This window comes from Quercus robur, chromosome 6, assembly GCF_932294415.1.
Source record: "Quercus robur chromosome 6, dhQueRobu3.1, whole genome shotgun sequence".
NCBI lineage: Eukaryota > Viridiplantae > Streptophyta > Magnoliopsida > Fagales > Fagaceae > Quercus > Quercus robur.
The window spans coordinates 24,439,606-24,461,233 of record NC_065539.1 but is presented as its reverse complement, the minus strand read 5'-3'; the positions used below and the strand labels follow the sequence as shown (position 1 = coordinate 24,461,233).

At 35.1% G+C, this 21,628-nt stretch overlaps 4 protein-coding genes across 4 annotated transcripts; all 4 read left to right on the top strand.

The window, feature by feature from the left end:
* Positions 1-2,768: 2,768 nt before the first annotated feature.
* On the top strand, positions 2,769-3,794 carry LOC126690025 (probable pectinesterase/pectinesterase inhibitor 51). The gene has a single exon (XM_050385171.1). It carries the CDS (start codon positions 2,769-2,771, stop codon positions 3,792-3,794), a length of 1,026 nt encoding a protein of 341 aa, XP_050241128.1.
* Positions 3,795-5,268: 1,474 nt separating this feature from the next.
* Positions 5,269-7,967, top strand: LOC126733336 (probable pectinesterase/pectinesterase inhibitor 51). The gene is made up of 2 exons (XM_050436579.1): positions 5,269-6,211; positions 7,192-7,967. Exons 1-2 carry the CDS (start codon positions 5,272-5,274, stop codon positions 7,875-7,877), a joined length of 1,626 nt encoding a protein of 541 aa, XP_050292536.1. The 5' UTR covers positions 5,269-5,271; the 3' UTR covers positions 7,878-7,967.
* A 2,078-nt stretch (positions 7,968-10,045) lies between these two features.
* LOC126690024 (probable pectinesterase/pectinesterase inhibitor 51) lies at positions 10,046-14,127 on the top strand. The gene is made up of 3 exons (XM_050385170.1): positions 10,046-10,091; positions 13,065-13,685; positions 13,910-14,127. The coding sequence occupies exons 1-3, from the start codon at positions 10,046-10,048 to the stop codon at positions 14,125-14,127; spliced, it is 885 nt and encodes a 294-aa protein (XP_050241127.1).
* Positions 14,128-19,517: 5,390 nt separating this feature from the next.
* LOC126689684 (probable pectinesterase/pectinesterase inhibitor 51) lies at positions 19,518-21,299 on the top strand. Its single transcript, XM_050384892.1, has 2 exons — positions 19,518-20,482; positions 20,584-21,299. Exons 1-2 carry the CDS (start codon positions 19,519-19,521, stop codon positions 21,285-21,287), a joined length of 1,668 nt encoding a protein of 555 aa, XP_050240849.1. The 5' UTR covers position 19,518; the 3' UTR covers positions 21,288-21,299.
* The last annotated feature ends 329 nt before the right edge of the window (positions 21,300-21,628 follow it).

The following is a 21,628-nucleotide window of genomic DNA, read 5'->3' as shown; positions in this document are numbered from 1 at the left end:
CCAATACGAGTCCAGTTCTCAATCACCCGACTCAATCGGGTCAAGTATGGGTCAGCTCCAAACTCGATCTCCAACCCGACCTGTGAACAACCCTACCCACCATGATCATAACTATGTATTACTTGGTTTTTTAATTTTTCACCATTTGTTCGTGAATATAAAATTAAATAAATCATTAGTATTAACACTCTTAAAAATAAATCGTTCTCGAATTATTTAAAAAAGAAAAAGAAAAAGAAGAAGCCTTTATAGCCTTTATTTAAAAAAATGCACTTAATAAAACATATTCAACTATTAAATGGTTAGGTTTCTCAAAAAAGCCGAGAATTTTTTAACTCAACTAGTTGGGATCTCCCGAAATTTTCAATGGAAATATTCACGTTTAAATCCCCCCAACCTCTGAGTATGATTTATAAATAAAAAGAAATTTAAAAGTTTCTCAAAGAAAACTATTTAATTTTTTATTATTGTAGGTAATTTATGATTATATTTTAAAAATCTAAAAAAGTTACCATAAAAACACAAAAATGTATATGTATTCGACCAAAAATGGTTAATGCTCTTGAGATAAATTTTAGAAAATTTACCACATAAATACTAAGATAGGATATCAAATTTTTTTTTTTTTTTTAAAGTTACCGATTGCAAATTTTAGGGAAATAATATTATAATAATAATAATAATTTAATTAGTACTATATTGATATTATTTAGGAATCTAAAATTTTTGTTAAAACTGTGTTTTGAAATTTTAAGAGTTAAAATAGTGTTTGTGGGGCCCGGCCCAAAAACAATGGGCTATTTCAGATTCAGGCCCATCCGAGGAGCGTCCTGTCCGAAGAAAAACCACATATGAAGCATTACTCGATCCCACTAACGCCAAGGAAACCTGTCCGAGGAGTAACTCCTCCTCGGATATCACGAAGCCCAGACGAGGAACTCTCCCGAGCCATTTCAGTTCACCCTCCCAACATATAAAATGAATAAAATCCAAAATATCTCATGGAAAGCTACCACCACATTAATTGCGTCCCAACCACCCTCTTGGCCGCATTAATGAGGAAAAGACCCCTGAACAGCACCACCTTGGCCTCTGCAACTCACAAAGGGACTGATGAGGGCGTCTGATGGGACAGGTGCTCAAGTAGATGCTTAGATGATCAACAGGTGTAAGGTTGAGATGAGAGGAGGAGAACTATATAATGTAGTGGAGTCCCTCAAAGAAGGGGACGGAGGAACTGTATGAGGAACTGAAGAAATAGAATCATACGTGAAAGATCCATTCTTGTGTTTTATTTTCTTTGCAAATAATACTGTCCATGTATCAGACCAAATAGGTTCACTGAGGCCAAGTTCTTTGACCCATCCTCTACAAATATTTATTGTGGGTTGCGCTTTAGGCCAAGGCCTGATCAATAGAAGTTGGGCCAGGAAAATCGTGCAACTACAGTGTCCTTTTCAGATGTAAAATAGTGACATTTTTAGTGTTGAAATTGTGTTTCAAAAATATAATTTAAAGAAAAATATTAGATCCCAAGCAGCTTCATAATCATGCTAATTTATTTAAATAATTATTTTAAGTTAAATGCAAAAATACACCTTTAGAATTTCAATTCTTTCTTATAACTTCCAAAGGTTTCCATATCTACAAAATCAACCTTGAGAGTAATTTTTGTTAATTTCTATGGAAAAAAAAAATGTTACCATCACATGACCCCATTAATAGTAAAAAAAAAAAAACTCATGATTTACATTGTGTGTGATAGTCACATGATTTTTCCGTTCATAAATGCTAATAAAAGTAAGTCCTAAAGTTCAATTTAAAGACTATGAAAATTGATACTTCAAGGAGTGCTTTGACAACCAACCTAAAATCTAGAAGATGTTTTTGCAATTATGCAATTATTTTATTAAAGAAATTTAAATTTTCAAATTATTCAATTGTCTTGATTTTTATTTGGAACAAGTTTCACTCCAAATACGGTTGAAACTATTTTGTTTCAACCTATTATGTAGCAACTAAAGAAATTATTTATGTATAATTCTAGTCATATGACTTTTCTAACCAAAAAAAAAAAATATATTTGTAGACAAATAACACTTGCTAAAAATAAGATTCTAAAAAACGAAACACAATAAAAAATATCTAAAAGTGAAGTAAAAAAAAGGTTAGAGACACTATAATTTAGTAATGGTAATGATTAAAAAAATTAAAAAAAATAAAAAAATAAAAAGACAGTTTCAACTTACAAACTAATTACATAGCTGACCCACCCAATCAAATGAGTCTGACCCACCCAACGTTAGTTCTAACTGCTCCTTTCGCATTTTAAACAATATTACACACTTTTTCACTCACATATATCAAAAACATTCAAACATCATTACTTACACTTCTCAACAATAAGGCCCAAAATACTTTACTTCTATTTCGAATTCGTCCTGCACCGACAACAAACAGACGCATCACTCACTGCACTTTCCCACTATGGCAAAATGAACCCAGTGAGTCCGTCACACACACACTAACCCCAAGAAGCCAGTTTTCTAATTTTACTATTTTCCCCTAATTTCTCAGTCGAATAGAATTATTCAACTGTTAAATACTCCATGATCTTTACCCTAATTCCATCGTCCACATCGCCATACCATATATATATATACACACACACACACACCTTCACCATGACAATCAACATTCATTCATCATCACAAAAAACCTTAATTAATTAATTAATTACTTCTTCTCATATATCACCCACCTTGACCATGACCATGACCATGAGGTCCACTAGTCTCTTCTTCTTCTTCTTCCTTTCCCTCCTCTCTCTCTCCTTTGCCTCGAACCACCACTACCACAACCATGACCATTCAACCTCCAACACCAATGCTACACCTACACCTCCCTCTTTTATCCAACAACTCTGTAAAGTAGCTACTCGGTTCCCTGACCTATGCGTGAGCTCCTTATCCAATTCCAAACAACTCCCTCCAAACCCAACTCCTCTCCAGCTCATCTACTCATCACTCTCTATCACCTCTGAAACTGCCCGTACAGTCCAATCAAAGGTGAACAACATTATAAACTCCGCCGCAGGGGACCAAAACCGCATAAGAGCCTCGAACAACTGTCTTGAAGTTCTCAAAAGTTCACTATACAGGATCTTTATTACCACCAATGACGCTCTCCCACGCAACAACCTCAAAAGCGCTAGAACTTGGATGAGCGCTTCTCTAATTCACCATACCGACTGCGTGTCAGCTCTCACGAAAGTAAACGACACGAAGTTGGTGACTGAGACTCTTTCGCTGGTGGGCTCGTTAATAAACATTACGAGCAACGCGCTGAGCCTGTTGTTTTTGTACGATCATTTTAGAAACAACACCGCTTCGTGGATTCTGTCGAGGACCGAGCATGATGGGTTTTGGGGGGTAGTGAAGAAGTCTGGAATTGCGGGGTTTAAAGGCGGGGTTCCAATAAACTTGGAGGTGGACGTGACGGTGAGTAAGGACAGAAGGAATCGGTCTTATAAGATGGTGCAGGATGCGGTGAATGCAGCGTCCAACAACACTGATGATAGAAAGAGGTTTGTGATAAGAATTCAGGCAGGGGTTTATGAGGAGATAGTAAGAGTTCCGTTGGAGAAGAAGAATGTCATGTTTTTGGGAGATGGGATAGGTAAAACAGTCATTACAGGCTCTTTGTATGTGGGCCTGCCTTTGCAAAGTTCGAGAAGAATAGTTCTTGAGCATATTCTTCTTAGACTTGATTACAATTTCAGTTCTTTGTGTTAAGGTGTTTTTCAGATTCTCATATGAACCCTCCCTTTTCTCCCTAGAGGACCTCTCACATTATATAGCCTCTTTTGGCTGATCTTGGCTCTCTATTTGTTGATTATGCAGGCCACTACTTGAGTGTTTATCCTATCAAATGCCATCCCAAGTCCTCTGTGAGTTGCAGCAACCAAGATAGCACTATTCATGGGTATTCTCCACATAAATGCGGTCAGGGGGTTTGGTGGGGTGCATTAAATGTGGTGGCAATTACCATCCCTCCAACCACATTAGGGCTAACCTCCTCTCTGAAGCTCTTCCTCTACAGTGTGGCCCCCCTCAAGTAATGTGCCATTGACATGACCATGGCTCGCCTCTCTAGCTTTACTATCCGAGTGTATGGACTTCTCGGAACTGTATTGGCCTTCTCGTCCTTGGGTATGACACATGGCATTATTAACTTATTAAATTTCTGTATCCCACAATTTCAATTATTTTTTTATAACTTCTTAAGATTTCCAAAGCCACTAAATTGACCTTAAGACTAATTTTTGTTAACTTCAATGGACAAAATTATGTGACCATCACATGACCACTTTAAAAAGACTTATCAATTGATTTACGTTATGTGATGGTCACATGATTTTTCTGTCCATAAATGCTAATGGCATAGAAGTAAGTACTAGAGGTAAATTTGACGGATATGAAAATTCCATGATTTAAAAAGAAGAATTAAAACTTCAAGGAGTGTTTTTGCAACAAACCCAAAACTTAGAAAATGTTTTTGTAAGTATGCTATTATTTTATTTAAGAAATTTATATTTTCAAATTAATTGATTGTCTTGATTTCTACTTGGAACAAATTTGACTTCAAATACATTTGAAACTATCTTACTTTAACGGTTTAACCTATTATGTAGCAATAGAATAGACTATTCATGTATAATTTTAGTCTAATAACTTTTCTAACATAAAAGATGGATACAACCAATATTAGACACCAGCTAAAAGTAAAGTTTTAAAAAATTGAACATAATAAATATAACTAATGTGAAGTTTTAAGAAAGTTAGGGAGACTATAATTTGTTGGAAAATATAATTTAATAATTGTAATGAATTAGAAAAGATAATTTCAAACTTCTTCAAATAGATATTTGGAGTCAAAAACATCATCTTCACCTCTATAGTTTTTTAAGAGGTGTCAATAGTTGTTTAGAAAGTTTCTATAGTCTGTCTATCCTTCCTTCTAATCTCTCCTATAACTCCAAATAGTTTCCTTTTCCTTCTGCGCCTATATCGTGTAGAAGAGAATTATTCAACTGTTAAATCCTTACCATCCATATACCCCAATTCCATATCGATCCAGCATCACCCATTAGATCTATATATACACACTACAAACATTCACCATGACAATCATTCATCACAGAAAACGCATATCCACTTTCTTATATTTCACAAACCTTAATTAATTACTACTTCTCATATGACCATGACCATGACCATGACCACTAGTCTCTTCTTCTTCATTTCCCTCCTCTCTCTCTCCTCCGCCTCTTTCCGGGTCCATGACCATTCTTCCCCCAACACCACACCCACCACTACTTCGATCCAACAAGTCTGTAAAGCCACTCGCTTCCCTGACCAATGCGTGAGCTCCTTATCCCAATCCAAACTCCCTCCAAACCCAACTCCTCTCCAGTTGGTCTACTCATCGATCTCTGTCTCCTCTCAAAATCTCCTTAAAGCTCAATCAATGGTGAAGTCCATCCTAGCCTCCTCCTCAGGTAATAAAAACCGCACAAACGCCGCGACCAACTGTCTCGAATTTCTCCAAAGTTCACAGTACCGAATCTTTAACACCGCCAAAGACGCTCTCCCACAAGGCAACCTAAAAAACGCTAGAGCTTGGATGAGCGCTTCTCTTCTTAACCAATACGACTGCTGGTCAGCTCTCAAGTACGCAAACGACACGAAATTGACGAACGAGACAATGTCGTTTTTGAACTCGCTAACAAACTTGACAAGCAACGCGCTGAGCCTGTTGTTTTCGTACGATAATTTCGGAAACAACACCGCTTCGTGGGTTCCAGCGAAGACCGAGCGTGATGGGTTTTGGGAGGCGGTGAAGAAGTCCGGTGGCAGTGGTGGGTTTAAAGGTGGGGTTCCGACGGACTTGAAGGCGGACGTGACGGTGAGTAAGGACGGAAGTGGGACTCATTCGACGGTGCAGGAGGCGGTGAACGCAGCGCCGGAGAACGGTAATGGGAAGAAGTTTGTGATAAGAATAAAGGCAGGGGTGTATGAAGAGACGGTGAGAATTCCGTTGGCGAAGAAGAATGTCGTGTTTTTGGGAGATGGGATTGGGAAAACGATCATTACTGGGTCTTCCAATGTGGGTCTTCTTGGGATGACTACATACTCTACGGCTACAGTTGGTAAGTTTTTCTGTGCATTTATTTGCCTATTTTGGTTTTTCTAGTCTGTGGTCCTTATTTTGCTAACAAAGGATTGATGATACTAAAACATCTACATGCATATGAATTTTGATTTTGATTTTGTTTTTGATTTTAAAGTTAATTTAAAATTAATGTTATTGTATGAAGGAATTATAGTGTGCCTAATCCTAAATCCACTGTGAACTGTCTCCCTCTAAATTTTACCCTTTTTTTTTCTTCTTCTTTTGCTAAAATACAAATTAATCCTTTTAACTTTGATTTGTTATTAATTCAGTCATTCAAATCTTTTTTCTTTTTCTTTTTTTTTCCTTTCATTTCAATCCTTTCACTTAACTTGTTTTTTAATTTAGTCATTCCGTTTACTTGTGTCCAATCTTACAATCAGTTTTTAGTATGTTACATTTTCTAAAACGGCATGGTTTGAGACAGAAGTTGTTGAAAGAATTACACTAAAACGAATGGAAGTCTTTTAGACGGCTGAAACGAAATAGATGAAACCTAAATAATTGAAATGAAAACACGTCAAAACTTCAAGTTGTAATTTGTAAGTTACAGCCTTATGTTTTTGTTTTAATGAATATATTATTGAGTTTTTAGCCGTTGTCTTTCTAACCATTGATTTTAACTGAATAAATGAAAAACCCGATGTTATATAATGTTTTCAGTGACATTTACAAGCACAAATCCATCCATTCATGTGAAGCTTATTACGAAACCAAAGTGCTTGTGAAATGACTTTTTTTTTTTTTTTTTTTTAATTGGTAAAATAAAGGAGTAAAATTGTGAAATGATATTTAAACGGTTACTTGCAAGACACTAGTGAGAGCTAAAAATGCAAATAATATCCTTCTTTGAAGGGGAAGAATTAATTGAGTCCAAAAAATGTAAATGTGAGGAAGCAGTTATATTGAGTTTGCTTTGTTGTTCTAATGCTTTATTAATCATCCATTCCTGGGCAGCTGTTCTTGGCGATGGATTCATGGCTAGTGGCCTCACAATCCAGAACACAGCCGGTGCTGGTGCCTTCCAAGCCGTAGCCTTCAGATCAGGCAGTGATTTATCTGTCATCGAAAACTGTGAATTCCTAGGCAATCAGGATACTCTCTATGCTCACTCACTCCGCCAATTCTACAAATCATGCCGCATTCAAGGCAATGTGGATTTTATTTTTGGAAACTCGGCTTCTTTTTTCCAAGACTGCCAGATCTTAGTTACTCCTAGACAAAATAAAACATTAACAAACGAGACTAATGCCGTCACTGCACATGGCAGAACAGATCCTGGCCAGTCAACAGGTTTTGTTTTTCAAAATTGTTCGATTAGTGGCACCGAGGAATATTTGAAATTGTACCATAGCAATCCCAAAGTACACAATAATTTCTTGGGGAGGCCCTGGAAGGAGTACTCTAGGACAGTTTTCATACAGTGCAACTTAGGAGAACTTTTTTCACCACAAGGCTGGCTGCCATGGAGTGCCGATTTTGCGTTGCAAACGCTTTATTATGGGGAATCTGGGAATACTGGACCAGGTTCAACTACGTCCCAAAGGGTAACTTGGAGTTCTCAGATCCCTGCACAACACATTGACACATATTCAGTTGAGAATTTCATTCAAGGAGATCAGTGGATTCCACCATCCAAATAAGAGAGGGTTTTGAGATTGTTTTATCGGGTATAGCTTACCTCCATTACTTTTTTAACTCGAATATTCTTTTGTTTTATTGAGAAATTGTCATATTACCCATTAACTGAATAAAAGGTGATGATTAAGACTTACAAGTTAAAAATCTTTGTAAGGTTAGTACCCATATTTGAGAGTAATATAAAAAGAAAGGATTTAAATTATTTAATCATAATATTACTGTTAAACCCTTGTTTTAATATATGTATGTATGTATGTATGTATGTATATGGACATTTTACATTTTAGAAGTATTAGTGTAAATTTTATCAAACCTCATTCCATTCTCTCCAATTCCTCCCAATTTTGGGAAGAATGAAATTTTGAGGTTTGAATGAATAGAGAGGAATGAATGTAAATTAAGATCGATTGAACTTTCCAAACTAAACATAGGCTTGTCTACACAAAGATTAGCACATGACATGTAAAACATAAATAAATAATGGAAAACAGCAAACATTAATGCCAAGATTAAAGATTTAACAAGGAAGCGTGAATTAGACCATTAAAACTCTTTATGCAAATTAGTACCAAAAATGCATTTTTGTCTGTTTCCTTTAATTTGTCCAATTTCTTTGTTAAATATTTTTGGACTTTTCAGCCCCCATTTTGATCAAATGAGGTTTCATTGGAAATCTTATGATGTATACTTCCATAAAATCATTGATTTTTATCGCAAACTTTCATGTTGAGTGAGCTTGATACTTTGGAAAACTGGGTAAAAAACAAGATTTAAATAAAAAAAATTATAGTAAAGTAGTTTTTTGAGTTTTTGATAAATTCATTTATATGAAAGAGATTTTATTCGATCAATCTATCCAAATTGAAATTCATCACAAGACCTTTCCAGTAATACCTTATTTGGGTTATTTTGGGGTCATTTGCTTATAATTCAATTAATTGAACTTTAATTAAACTTAAATGATGTTTTGTAAAAAATTAATCGACAAAAACTTTTTTTCTTTTTATCATGATATGTTTATCTTTTTAGTTCGATTTGGGCCCATTAACTATAAAATTGAAGGGAATCAAATTATCTACGAAATGAGTTAGAAATTATTCCGATCAGAAGTTCAGATCTTTTTTGGTCAAAACAAGGCCAAAAAATGGGTGGACTACGGTTAAACTTGGTCAAAAATTTGAACATCGGTTAAAAAAATTAATTTTAACATGAAAAGATGTAGTTTAGCGTTTGGGTAAAATTTTGATTGCAAGTGAACTAGGTCAAAAAATGTCAACATGGGTATTTTGGTCATTTTGACATTAAACATGAAAAACTAGGTAACATGCCATCCAATTGGGATATATTCCATGATTTTAAATATTTCCACAATCTCATCATTAAAGTGGTACTTTTTTGTAATTTTTTTTATGAAAAATACAATTTTGACACACAAATTGAGGTGAGCAAAATATGATATCAACATAAAATTTCCATTTTTGCCGAAAAATATGTATAAAAGAGAATGAGAAGTAATAGCAATGGGAGTATTAAGAGAGACAAGTGTTTTGGAGGTTATGTGTGTGTGCGCACGTGCATGCGTGTGTATGTGTGTTCACGCACGCATACATTTTGGGTGGGTAAGGTGATATGGGATGAGGCAGGAAAATGATTAAATCAGTCCCCACCTAATGCTCAGGACAAGAAAATCCACATAAGGTAGGATGAGGAAATTGCAACACCTAAAATATATTTACTAATGTTGATGTCAAGGACACTTTCACATAGTTCATGATAACTAATGGTCAAATCTTAATCAAATTACTTATTTATTCGATAATTTGATACTTAGGGATGAAGGATTTGAACTCTAAATATGTTTTTATGGAAACACTAAAAAGGTGCTAGTTGAGTTATAAGATTCTTGATTATCTTAATTGTTTTATAGTTAATTTAGTTATTTTTAAATTTTATAATATCATTAATATTAAAATAAATATTATCTTTTATAAATTTATTTCTATATTTATATAGAATAAAATTATATATATATATATATATATATATATATATATAAGGATATCACACCCACCATTAGGGCTGTCCAGCAGGCCAGGGACCCTACAAAACTGACTGAATCTAATCGAACCGAAGCCTAGCAGGTGGATCCGAATGGCCTATTCGGTCGGATATGGGTCTTTTTCCTTTGAAAACCAAAACTTTGGTTGGGGTGGCAGGTAAAAGGAATTGAGACCCGCATAAACCGACCTGATCGAAGTATATTGAAATGTGCTCTAAATTTCTCTCCCCCATATGTCTTCCTCTCATTGGTAGAAAATCTACTGCCTTATCTTCAAAAATTTAATTTATTTCAGCTCTCACCAATTTTTAGGCAAAATAATAAGGTTTAAGATTTTTCCCCACGTGTCTTCCCCTCATTGGTAGAAAATCTACCACCTATCTTCAAAAATTATTATTATTTCATCTCTCATTAGTTTCTAGGCAAGTTGTATACAATTATCTTACACTTAGTATGAGACTTACATGCAAAATAAAAAACAACAACTCAAACTAAAAATATAAAATTTGAATCTCTCTCTCTCTCTCTCTCTCTCTCTCTCGTTTTCACTTTGCACTTTTCAAGCTCTCTCCGATCTCCAGACTCCTTTCTAGCAACCTCTGTCATCACCATGTCACTACCTCACTTTCTTTCTACTGAGGTCAAAATGGGTTGAGGCTCAGTATATTTTCTTCCTTTCACATCTTTTTTTTTTTTTCTCTATTTTGAGATATGAGTTTATCGTTTGTTCAAATGACTTAAAACTCAAAGATTAATAGTTATTGATTTGATTTATTTGGTCATAGATTTAAGTTATCACTTATCAAACTCGAAACGTTAACTTAAAAAATTAAAACCCAAACTTTAAAAAATTGAAACCCTAACACATTTTTATTTCGTTTATCTGATTTGTGTTTTTATTGATAATTCGTTTGGTTCATTTATTGATAATTTGTTTGATTCATTTTGTTGCCTAATTTGTAGCCCAAACTCACCAAACCAATGATTTTGACCCGCCCAACCGACCTGAAATGACAGGTCCAACCCATATATTCGGTCCAATACAAGTCCAGTTCTCAATCACCCGACTCAATCGAGTCAAGTATGGGTCAACTCCAAACTCGATCTCCAACCTGACCTGTGAACAACCCTACCCACCATGATCATAACTATGTATTACTTGGTTTTTTAATTTTTCACCATTTGTTCGTGAATATAAAATTAAATAAATCATTAGTATTAAAACATTTAAAAATAAATCATTCTCGAATTATTTATAAAAAAAAAGCCTTTATAGCTTTTATTTAAAAAAAAATGCACTTAATAAAACATATTCAACTATTAAATGGTTAGGTTTCTCAAAAAAGCTGAGAATTTTTTAACTCAACTAGTTGGGATCTCCCGATATTTTCAACGGAAATATTCATGTTTAAATCCCCCCCCCCCCCCCCAACCTCTGAGTATGATTTATAAATAAAAAGAAATTTAAAAGTTTCTCAATGAAAAATATTTATTTTTTTTTATTATTGTAGGTAATTTAAGATATCATTTTAAAAATCTAAAAAAGTTACCATAAAAACACAAAAATGTATATGTATTCGACCAAAAATGGTTAATGCTCTTGAGATAAATGTGCTCTAAATTTACCACATAAATACTAAGATAGGATATCAACTTTCTTTTTTTTTTCCATTTTTTTTTAAAGTTACCGATTGCAAAATTTGGGAAATAATATTATAATAATAATAATTTAATTAGTACTATATTGATATTATTTAGGAATCTAAATTTTTTTTTAAAACTGTGTTTTGAAATTTTAAGAGTTAAAATAGAGTCCTTTTGAGATGTAAAATAGTGACATTTTTAGTGTTGAAATTGTGTTTCAAAAATATAATTTAAAGAAAAATATTAGATCCCAAGCAGCTTCATAATCATGCTAATTTATTTAAATAATTATTTTAAGTTAAAATGCAAAAATACCCCTTTAGAATTTCAATTCTTTCTTATAACATCCTAAGGTTTCCATATCTACTAAACCAACCTTGAGAGTAATTTTTGTTAATTTCTATGGAAAAAGAAAATGTTACCATCACATGACCCCTTTAATAATAATAAAAACTCATGATTTACGTTGTGTGTGATAGTCACATGATTTTTCCGTTCATAAATGCTAATAAAAGTAAGTCCTAAAGTTCAATTTAAAGAATATGAAAATTGATACTTCAAGGAGTGCTTTGACAACCAACCTAAAATCTAGAAGATATTTTTGCAATTATGCAATTATTTTATTAAAGAAATTTAATTTTTCAAATTATTCAATTGTCTTGATTTTTATTTGGAACAAGTTTGACTCCAAATACGGTTGAAACTATCTTGTTTTGACCTATTATGTAGCAACTGAAGAAATTATTTATGTATAATTCTAGTCATATGACTTTTCTAACCAAAAAAAAAAAAAAAAAAAATTGGAGACAAATAACACTTACTAAAAATAAGATTCTAAAAAACGAAACAAAATAAAAAAAGAGCTAAAAGTGAAGTAAAAAAAAAGGCTGGAGACACTATAATTTAGTAATGGTAATGATTAAAAAAATAATAAAAAAAAAAAAAAAAAAAAAAGGGAGACAGTTTCAACTTACAAATTAATTACATAGCTGACCCACCCAATCAAATGAGTCTGACCCACCCAACGCTAGTTCTAACTTCTCCTTTCACATTTTAAACAATATTACACACTTTTTCACTCACATATATCAAAAACATTCAAGCATCATTACTTACACTTCTCAAAAATAAGGCCCAAAATAGTTTACTTCTATTTTGAATTCATCCTGCACCGACAACACACAGACTCATCACTCACTGCACTTTCCCACTACGGCAAAATGAACCCGGTGACTCCGTCACACACACACACACATACTAACCCCGAGAAGCCAGATTTCTAATTTTACTATTTTCCCCAAATTTCTCAGTCGAATATAATTATTCAACTGTTAAATACTCCATGATCTTTACCCTAATTCCATCATCCACATCGCCATACTATATATATATATATATATATACACACACACACACACACACATTCACCATGACAATCAGCTCATCTACTCATCACTCTCTGTCACCTCTGAAATTGCCCGTACAGTCCAATCAAAGGTGAACGACATTATAAACTCCGCCGTAAGGGACCAAAACCACATAAGAGCCTCGAACAATTGTCTTGAAGTTCTCAAAAGTTCACTATATCGGATCTCTATTACCACCAATGACGCTCTCCCACGCGGCAACCTTAAAAGCGTTAGAACTTGGATAAGCGCTTCTCTTCTTCACCATACCGACTGCGCGTCAGCTCTCACGAAAGTAAACGACACAAAGTTGGTGACCGAGACACTTTCGCTGGTGGGCTTGTTAATAAACATTACGAGAAACGCGCTGAGCCTGTTGTTTTCTTACGATCATTTCGGAAACAACACTGCTTCGTGGATTCCGCTGAGGACCGAGCGTGATGGGTTTTTGGGGCCAGTGAAGAAGTCTGGAATTGCGGGGTTTAAAGGCGGGGTTCCAGCAAACTTGGAGGTGGACGTGACGGTGAGTAAGGACGGAAGGAATCGGTCTTATAAGATGGTGCAGGATGCGGTGAACGCAGCGCCCAACAACACCGTTGATGGAAAGAGGTTTGTGATAAGAATTAAGGCAGGGGTTTATGAGGAGATGGTAAGAGTTCTGTTGGAGAAGAAGAATGTCGTGTTTTTAGGAGATGGGATAGGTAAAACGGTCATTACAGGCTCTTTGTATGTGGGCCTACCTCAGCAAAGTCCGAGGAGAGTAGTTCTTGAGCATATTCTTCTTAGACTGGATTACAATTTCAGTTCTTTGTGTTAAAGTGTTTTCCAGATTCTCAGATGAACCCTCCCTTTTCTCCCTAAAGGACCTCTCACATTATATAGTCTCTTTTGGCTGATCTTGGTCCTCTATTTGTTGATTATGCAGGCCACTACTCGAGTGTTTGTCCTATCAAACACCATCCCAAGTCCTCTGTGAGTTACAGCAACCAAGACAGCACTGTTCAGGGGTATTCTCCACATAAATGCGGTCAGGGGGTTTGGTGGGGTGCATTAAATGTGATGGCAGTTACCATCCCTCCAATCACATTAGGGCTAACCTCCTCTTTGAAGCTCTTCCTCTACGATGTGGCCCCCTCCAAGTAATGTGCCATTGACATGGCCATGGCTCGCCTCTCTAGCCTTACTATCCGAGTGTATGGACTTCTCGGAACTGTATTGGCCTTCTCTGCCTTGGGTATGACACGTGGCATTATTATCTTATTAAATTTCTGTATCCCAACATTTCAATTATTTTTTATAACTTCTTAAGATTTCCAAAGCCACTAAATTGACCTTAAGACTAATTTTTGTTAACTTCAATGGACAAAATTATGTGACCATCACATGACCACTTTAAAAAGACTTATCAATTGATTTATGTTATGTGATGGTCACATGATTTGTCTGTACATAAATGCTAATGGCATAGAAGTAAGTACTAGAGGTAAATTTGACGGATATGAAAACTCCATCTCCATGATTTAAAAAGAAGAATTAAAACTTCAAGGATTGTTTTTGCAACAAACCCAAAACTTAGAAAATGTTTTTGCAAGTATGCTATTTGATAGGGAAGTAGAAAATTAGTCCAACTCCAGTTCGTCCAAAGGCATCGTCCAGAGCCAATATAGCAAGTTGGACCAAGAATCACCCCAGAAGAAGGAAAAGTGTTCATGGACAATAATACTACTCTTGATCAGTGAAGTCTCCATGGACGGTAAACTCGTCCATGAAGGTCGTCCATGGACGATCATCAGCTATCCAGGGATGACCAAATCGTCATACACTAGATGGACGAATACGCGACACTTAGAAAACTTTCGACTCTCAGTAGCGGTTACTAAACCCGTAGCTATCGCCATGAATCCCTCAAATGAGTTAACTTCCGTTAGCGGTTACAACTTTAGTAGCCGTTGAGGAAGTTAACTCCGGACTCATTGGCTTCCACAAATCTTGGGGAGGTTATTGGACAAATAACCGTCCCCAAGATCTCTATATAAAGGATCGGTCTGAACCCAAGAGAGGTATGAACATTCTGAGACTTGACTCCCAAAAACTTGGAACTTCATTCCTGTGAGACTAACTTTGCCATCGGAGGGGGTTTGGCCGGTCTTCTCCGGTCCCCTTTTTGACAGCGTTTGCTTTTTGTAGGCCTTCCACCGCTTTAGTAGCCCACCAAAGCCAGAGCATCCACCTTATTGATTCGGAATGATATCACTATTATTTTATTTAAGAAATTTATATTTTCAAATTAATTGATTGTCTTGATTTCTAGTTGGAACAAATTTGACTTCAAATACATTTGAAACTATCTTACTTTAACGGTTAAACTATTATGTAGCAGTAGAGAGACGTGAAACTTAATGTTATTAACGTGAAACTAATGGAAAGAACCAGAGCCATCGGAGAAAGGAGAGAGACGTGGAACCAAAGCCACCGTGACAGGTAGCTCCATCATATCACTGCCAATGTCTAGTCGGCGGCTTATGCTTCCACCGCCATTTGTCAGCCACACCTAGTACGTTTGTTTTTTATTTTTCTTTTTCTTTCTTTCTTTCTTTTTTCCTAGTATTGGTATTTAAATCTACAAAGAACCCTCTTTTTTTTTTTTTTTTTTTTCCATGAGTGAATTTCTAGGAATTTCTTGGTGTGGTTTAATTTTTTGGGGTTGGGTTTATGTGAGCTTTAGTCTAGTGAATGTGTATTGCATTATTAATTTTGAGTATGCTACCTACAACTGTTTGATTAAATGCCTGAGAGAGATATCTAAGAAATTTAAGAAAACAGAGTAAGGTTTTTTTTTTTTTTTTTTTTTTTTTTTTTTTTTCAATTGAAAATTTTTTAGTTATTTCAAAACCCAACCCAAAAAATTAAACCAAACCAAGAAATTCCTAGAAATTCACTCATGGAAAAGAAAAAAAAAAACAAACACACACACACACAGAGGGTTCTTTGTAGATTTAAATACCAATTCCATCAAAAAAAGAAATAAAGAAAAAGAAAAAACAAACATACTAGGTGTGGCTGACAAATGGCGGTGGAAGCACAAGCCGCCGACCAGACATTGGTAGCGATATGATGGAGCTACCTGTCACGGTGGCTCTGGTTCCACGTCTCTCTCCTTTCTCTAGTGGCTCTGGTTCTTTCCATTAGTTTCACGTTAATAACATTAAGTTTCACGTCTCTCAACTTTTTAATCTCACGTGTATCTCACGTGATTTTACTCTGTTAGTTTTTTAACTCTAAGCTAACAAAAGTATTGATTTGGCAATTGTGAATAGTTTAAGGAGTAAATTGGCCAATATAAAAGTTGAGGGGGTCTTTTAGCCGGTAGTTGAAAGTTTTGGGGGTGAATGAGCATTTTTCCCATATATATATATATAAGGACATCACACCCACCATTAGGGCTGTCCAGTGGGCCAGGGACCCTACCAAATCGACTGAATCTAATCGAACCGAAGCCTAGCAGGTGGATCCAAATGGCCTAGTCGGTCGGATACAGGTCTTTTTCCTTTGAAAACCAAAACTTTGGTTCGGGTGGCAGGTAAAAGGAATTGAGACCCGCATAAACCGACCTGATCAAAGTATATTGAAATGTGATCTAAATTTCTCTCTCCCCCATATGTCTTCCTCTCATTGGTAGAAAATCTACCACCTTATCTTCAAAAATTAAATTTATTTCAGCTCTCACCAATTTTTAGGCAAAATAATAAGGTTTAAGATTTTTTTTTCCCACGTGTCTTCCCCTCATTGGTAGAAAATCTACCACCTATCTTCCAAAATTATTATTATTTCATCTCTCATTAGTTTCTAGGCAAGTTGTATACAGTTATCTTGCACTTAGTATGAGAATTACACGCAAAATAAAAAACAAAAACTCAAACTAAAAATATAAAATTTGAATCTCTCTCTCTCTCTCTCTCTCTCTCTCTCTCTCTCTCTCTCTCTCTCTCTCTCTCTCTCTCTCTCTCTCTCTCTCTCTCTCTCTCTCTCTCGTTTTCACTTTGCACTTTTCAAGCTCTCTTTGGTCTCTAGACTCCTTTCTAGCAGCCTCTGTCATCACCATGTCACTACCTCTCTTTCTATTGCGGTCAAAATGGGTTGAGGCTTAGTATATTTTCTTCCTTTCTCATCTTTTTTTTTTCTCTATTTTGAGATATGAGTTTATCGTTTGTTCAAATGACTTAAAACTCAAAGATTTATAGTTATTGATTTGATTTATTTGGTCATAGATTTAAGCTATCACTTATCAAACTCGAAACATTAACTTAAAAAATCAAAACCCAAACTTTAAAAAATTGAAACCCTAACACATTTTTATTTCGTTTATCTGATTTGTGTTTTTATTGATCATTTGTTTGGTTCATTTATTGATAATTTGTTTGATTCATTTTGTTGCCTAATTTGTAGCCCAAACTCGCCAAACCAATGATTTTGACCCGCCCAACCGACCTGAAATGCTAGGTCCAACCCATATATTCGGTCCAATACGAGTCCAATTCTCAATCACCTGACTCAATCGGGTCAAGTATGGGTCAGCTCCAACTCAATCTCCAACTCGACCTATGAACAACCCTACCCACCATGATCATAACTATGTATTACTTGGTTTTTTAATTTTTCACCATTTGTTCATGAATATAAAATTAAATAAATCATTAATATTAAAACACTTTAAAATAAATCATTCTCAAATTATTTATAAAAATAAAAAAAAATAAAAAACTAAAAAACCTTTATAGCTTTTATTTAAAAAAATGCACTTAATAAAACATATTCAACTATTAAATGGTTAGGTTTCTCAAAAAAGCCAAGAATTTTTTAACTCAACTAGTTGGGATCTCCCGATATTTTCAATGGAAATATTCACGTTTAAATCCCCCCAACCTCTAAGTATGATTTATAAATAAAAAGAAATTTAAAATTTTCTCAAAGAAAAATATTTAATTTTTTTTTTATTGTATGTAATTTAAGATATCATTTTAAAAATCTAAAAAAGTTACCATAAAAACACAAAAATTTATATGTATTCGACCAAAAATGGTTAATGCTCTTGAGATAAATTTTAGAAAATTTACCACATAAATACTAAGATAGGATATCAACTTTCTATTTTTTTTTTTTTTTTTCAGTTACCGATTGCAAAATTTGGGAAATAATATTATAATAATAATAATTTAATTAGTACTATCTTGATATTATTTAGGAACTAAAATTTTTGTTAAAACTGTGTTTTGAAATTTTAAGAGTTAAAATAGTGTCCTTTTGAGAAGTAAAATAGTGACATTTTTAGTGTTGAAATTTTGTTTCAAAAATATAATTTAAAGAAAAATATTAGATCCCAAGCAGCTTCATAATAATGCTAATTTAAATAATTATTTTAAGTTAAAATGCAAAAATACCCCTTTAGAATTTCAATTCTTTCTTATAACTTCCTAAGGTTTCCATATCTACTAAATCAACCTTGAGAGTAATCTTTGTTAATTTCTATGAAAAAAAAATGTTACCATCACATGACCACTTTAATAATAAAAACTCATGATTTACGTTATGTGATAGTCACATGATTTTTCCGTTCATAAATGCTAATAAAACTAAGTCCTAAAGGTCAATTTAAAGAATATGAAAATTGAAACTTCAAGGAGTGCTTTGACAACCAACCTAAAATCTAGAAGATGTTTTTGCAGTTATGCAATTATTTTATTAAAGAAATTTAATTTTTCAAATCATTCAATTGTCTTGATTTTTATTTGGAACAAGTTTGACTCCAAATACGATTGAAACTATCTTGTTTCGACTTATTATGTAGCAACTAAAGAGATTATTTATATATAATTTTAGTTATATGACTTTTCTAACCCCCAAAAAAAAAAAAATTTGGGAGACAAATAACACTTGCTAAAAATAAGATTCTAAAAAACGAAACACAATAAAAAATAGCTAAAAGTGAAGTAAAAAAAAAAGCTGGAGACACTATAATTTAGTAATGGTAATAATTAAAAAAAAAAAAAAAAAAAAAAAAAAAAAGACAATTTCAACTTACCAACTAATTACACAGCTGACCCACCCAATCAAATGAGTCTGACCCACCCAAGGTTAGTTCTAACTTCTCCTTTCATATTTTAAACAATATTACACACTTTTTCACACACTTTTTTACCCACATATTTCTCAAAAGAGAGATGTTAAGTGTATAATATTTTTACAACAAATCACAAGTGGTTAGTTGTTATTGGTTCAAATTTGAAACTAACACTAAGATTACGGCAAAATGAACCCAGTTACTCAGTCAGACACACACACACACTAACCCCGATAAGCCAGTTTTCTAATTTTACCATTTTCCTCTAATTTCTCAGTCGAATAGAATTATTCAACTGTTAAATACTCCATGATCTTTACCCTCATTCCATCATCCACATCGCCATACTATATATATACACACACACATTCACCATGACAATCAACATTCATTCATCATCACAGAAAACCTTGACCATGACCATGACCATGAGGTCCACTAGTCTCTTCTTCTTCTTCCTTTCCCTCCTCTCTCTCTCCTCTGCCTCGAACCATGACCATTCAACCTCCAACACCAATGCCGCACCTACACCTCCCTCTTCTATCCAACAACTCTGTAAAGCTGCTACTCGGTTCCCTGATCTATGCGTGAGCTCGTTATCCAATTCCAAACAACTCCCTCCAAACCCAACTCCTCTCCAGCTCATCTACTCATCACTCTCTGTCACCTCTGAAACTGCCCGTACAGTCCAATCAAAGGTGAACGACATTATAAACTCCGCCGCAGGGGACCAAAACCGCACAAGAGCCTCGAACAACTGTCTTGAAGCTCTCAAAAGTTCACTATACCGGATCTCTATTACCACCAATGACGCTCTCCCACGCGGCAACCTCAAAAGCGCTAGAACTTGGATGAGCGCTTCTCTTCTTCACCATACCGACTGCGCCTCAGCTCTCACGAAAGTAAACGACACGAAGTTGGTGACCGAGACGCTTTCGCTGGTGGACTCGTTAATAAACATTACGAGCAACGCGCTGAGCCTGTTGTTTTCGTACGATCATTTCGGAAACAACACCGCTTCGTGGATTCTGCCGAGGACCGAGCGTGATGGGTTTTGGGGGCCAGTGAAGAAGTCTGGAATTGCGGGGTTTAAAGGCGGAGTTCCAGCAAACTTGAAGGTGGACGTGACGGTGAGTAAGGACGGAAGGAATCGGTCTTATAAGATGGTGCAAGATGCGGTGAACGCAGCGCCCAACAACACCGCTGATGGAAAGAGGTTTGTGATAAGAATTAAGGCAGGGGTTTATGAGGAGATAGTAAGAGTTCCGTTGGAGAAGAAGAATGTCGTGTTTTTGGGAGATGGGATAGGTAAAACGGTCATTACAGGCTCTTTGTATGTGGGCCTGCCTGGGATTTCTACCTCTTCTAGTGCTACAGTTGGTAAGTCTCTTATCTCTTATTAATTTGATGATGATTGTAATTAATGTTTTGATTATAAAATTAATTAATTTATTATTAATCATGTTGCTGGGCCCGGGCAGCCGTTCTTGGCGATGGATTCATGGCCAGTGGTATCACATTCCAGAACACAGCCGGTGCTGATAAAGACAACCAATCCCACCAAGCAGTAGCCTTCAAATTAAGCAGTGATTTTTCTGTCATTGAAAACTGTGAATTCCTAGGCAATCAAGATACTCTTTTTGCTCAGACACTCCGCCAATTCTACAAATCATGCCGCATCGTAGGCAACGTGGATTTTGTTTTTGGAAACGCTGCGGCTTTTTTCCAAGACTGCCAAATCATAGTCAAACCTCGGCAAGCTGCTCCAGAAAAAGGAGAAAAGAATTACATGACTGCACATGGCAGAACAGACCCTGCCCAAACAACAGGTTATGTTTTTTATAATTGTTTGATTAACGGCACCGAGGAATACATGAAGTTGTACCATGGCGCTAGCAAACCTGAAATACACAGCAATTTCTTGGGGAGGCCATGGAAGGAGTACGCCAGAACAGTTTACATACAAAGCAGCTTACAAGAACTTGTTTCACCACAAGGCTGGCTGCCATGGAATACCGACGATTTTGCCTTGAAAACGCTTTATTTTGGGGAATTTCAGAATTCTGGACCGGGTTTTACTCCACCCCGAAGGGTAAACTGGAGTAACCAAATTCCTGCACAACAAGTTCAAACATATTCCGTTGAGAATTTCATTCAAGGAGATCTGTGGATTCCATCATCCTAATAATTTTTTTTTTTTTTTATAATGAGAAAGCCATCATCTAAAATTAATTAGTCATCATAACTCATAAAAGAGAGTAATTTCAACTCTTAAGCTGTAGTTTTCATAAAAAAAAAAATTTCCCTTGGAACTAAATAATATTGGAATATTCTGAAATTTTGTCTCTAAGTTTGGGGCATTCTTTGAAACATATTGTCCTCATACAAGCCAACTCTTCTCGGTGTATGTTCATTAATTGTTTTGGGTCTTTGTATGTTCATTAATTATGTAATTTTTTTTTTTTTTTTCGTGTACTCTATTATGTGGCCACCAACTACTTATCAGAAATTTGATATTTGGAATTT

Bases quoted from the DNA above. Each gene is read 5' to 3' on its own strand.
- LOC126690025 (XM_050385171.1), top strand. From the start codon at position 2,769: ATGACCATGACCATGAGGTCCACTAGTCTCTTCTTCTTCTTCTTCCTT.
- LOC126733336 (XM_050436579.1), top strand. From the start codon at position 5,272: ATGACCATGACCACTAGTCTCTTCTTCTTCATTTCCCTCCTCTCTCTC. The intron at 6,212-7,191 runs GTAAGTTTTTCT...ATTCCTGGGCAG, and splicing joins ATACTCTACGGCTACAGTTG to CTGTTCTTGGCGATGGATTC.
- LOC126690024 (XM_050385170.1), top strand. From the start codon at position 10,046: ATGGGTCTTTTTCCTTTGAAAACCAAAACTTTGGTTGGGGTGGCAG. The intron at 10,092-13,064 runs GTAAAAGGAATT...TTGCCCGTACAG, and splicing joins AACTTTGGTTGGGGTGGCAG to TCCAATCAAAGGTGAACGAC. The intron at 13,686-13,909 runs GTAAAACGGTCA...TTGATTATGCAG, and splicing joins GTTTTTAGGAGATGGGATAG to GCCACTACTCGAGTGTTTGT.
- LOC126689684 (XM_050384892.1), top strand. From the start codon at position 19,519: ATGACCATGACCATGAGGTCCACTAGTCTCTTCTTCTTCTTCCTTTCC. The intron at 20,483-20,583 runs GTAAGTCTCTTA...GGGCCCGGGCAG, and splicing joins CTCTTCTAGTGCTACAGTTG to CCGTTCTTGGCGATGGATTC.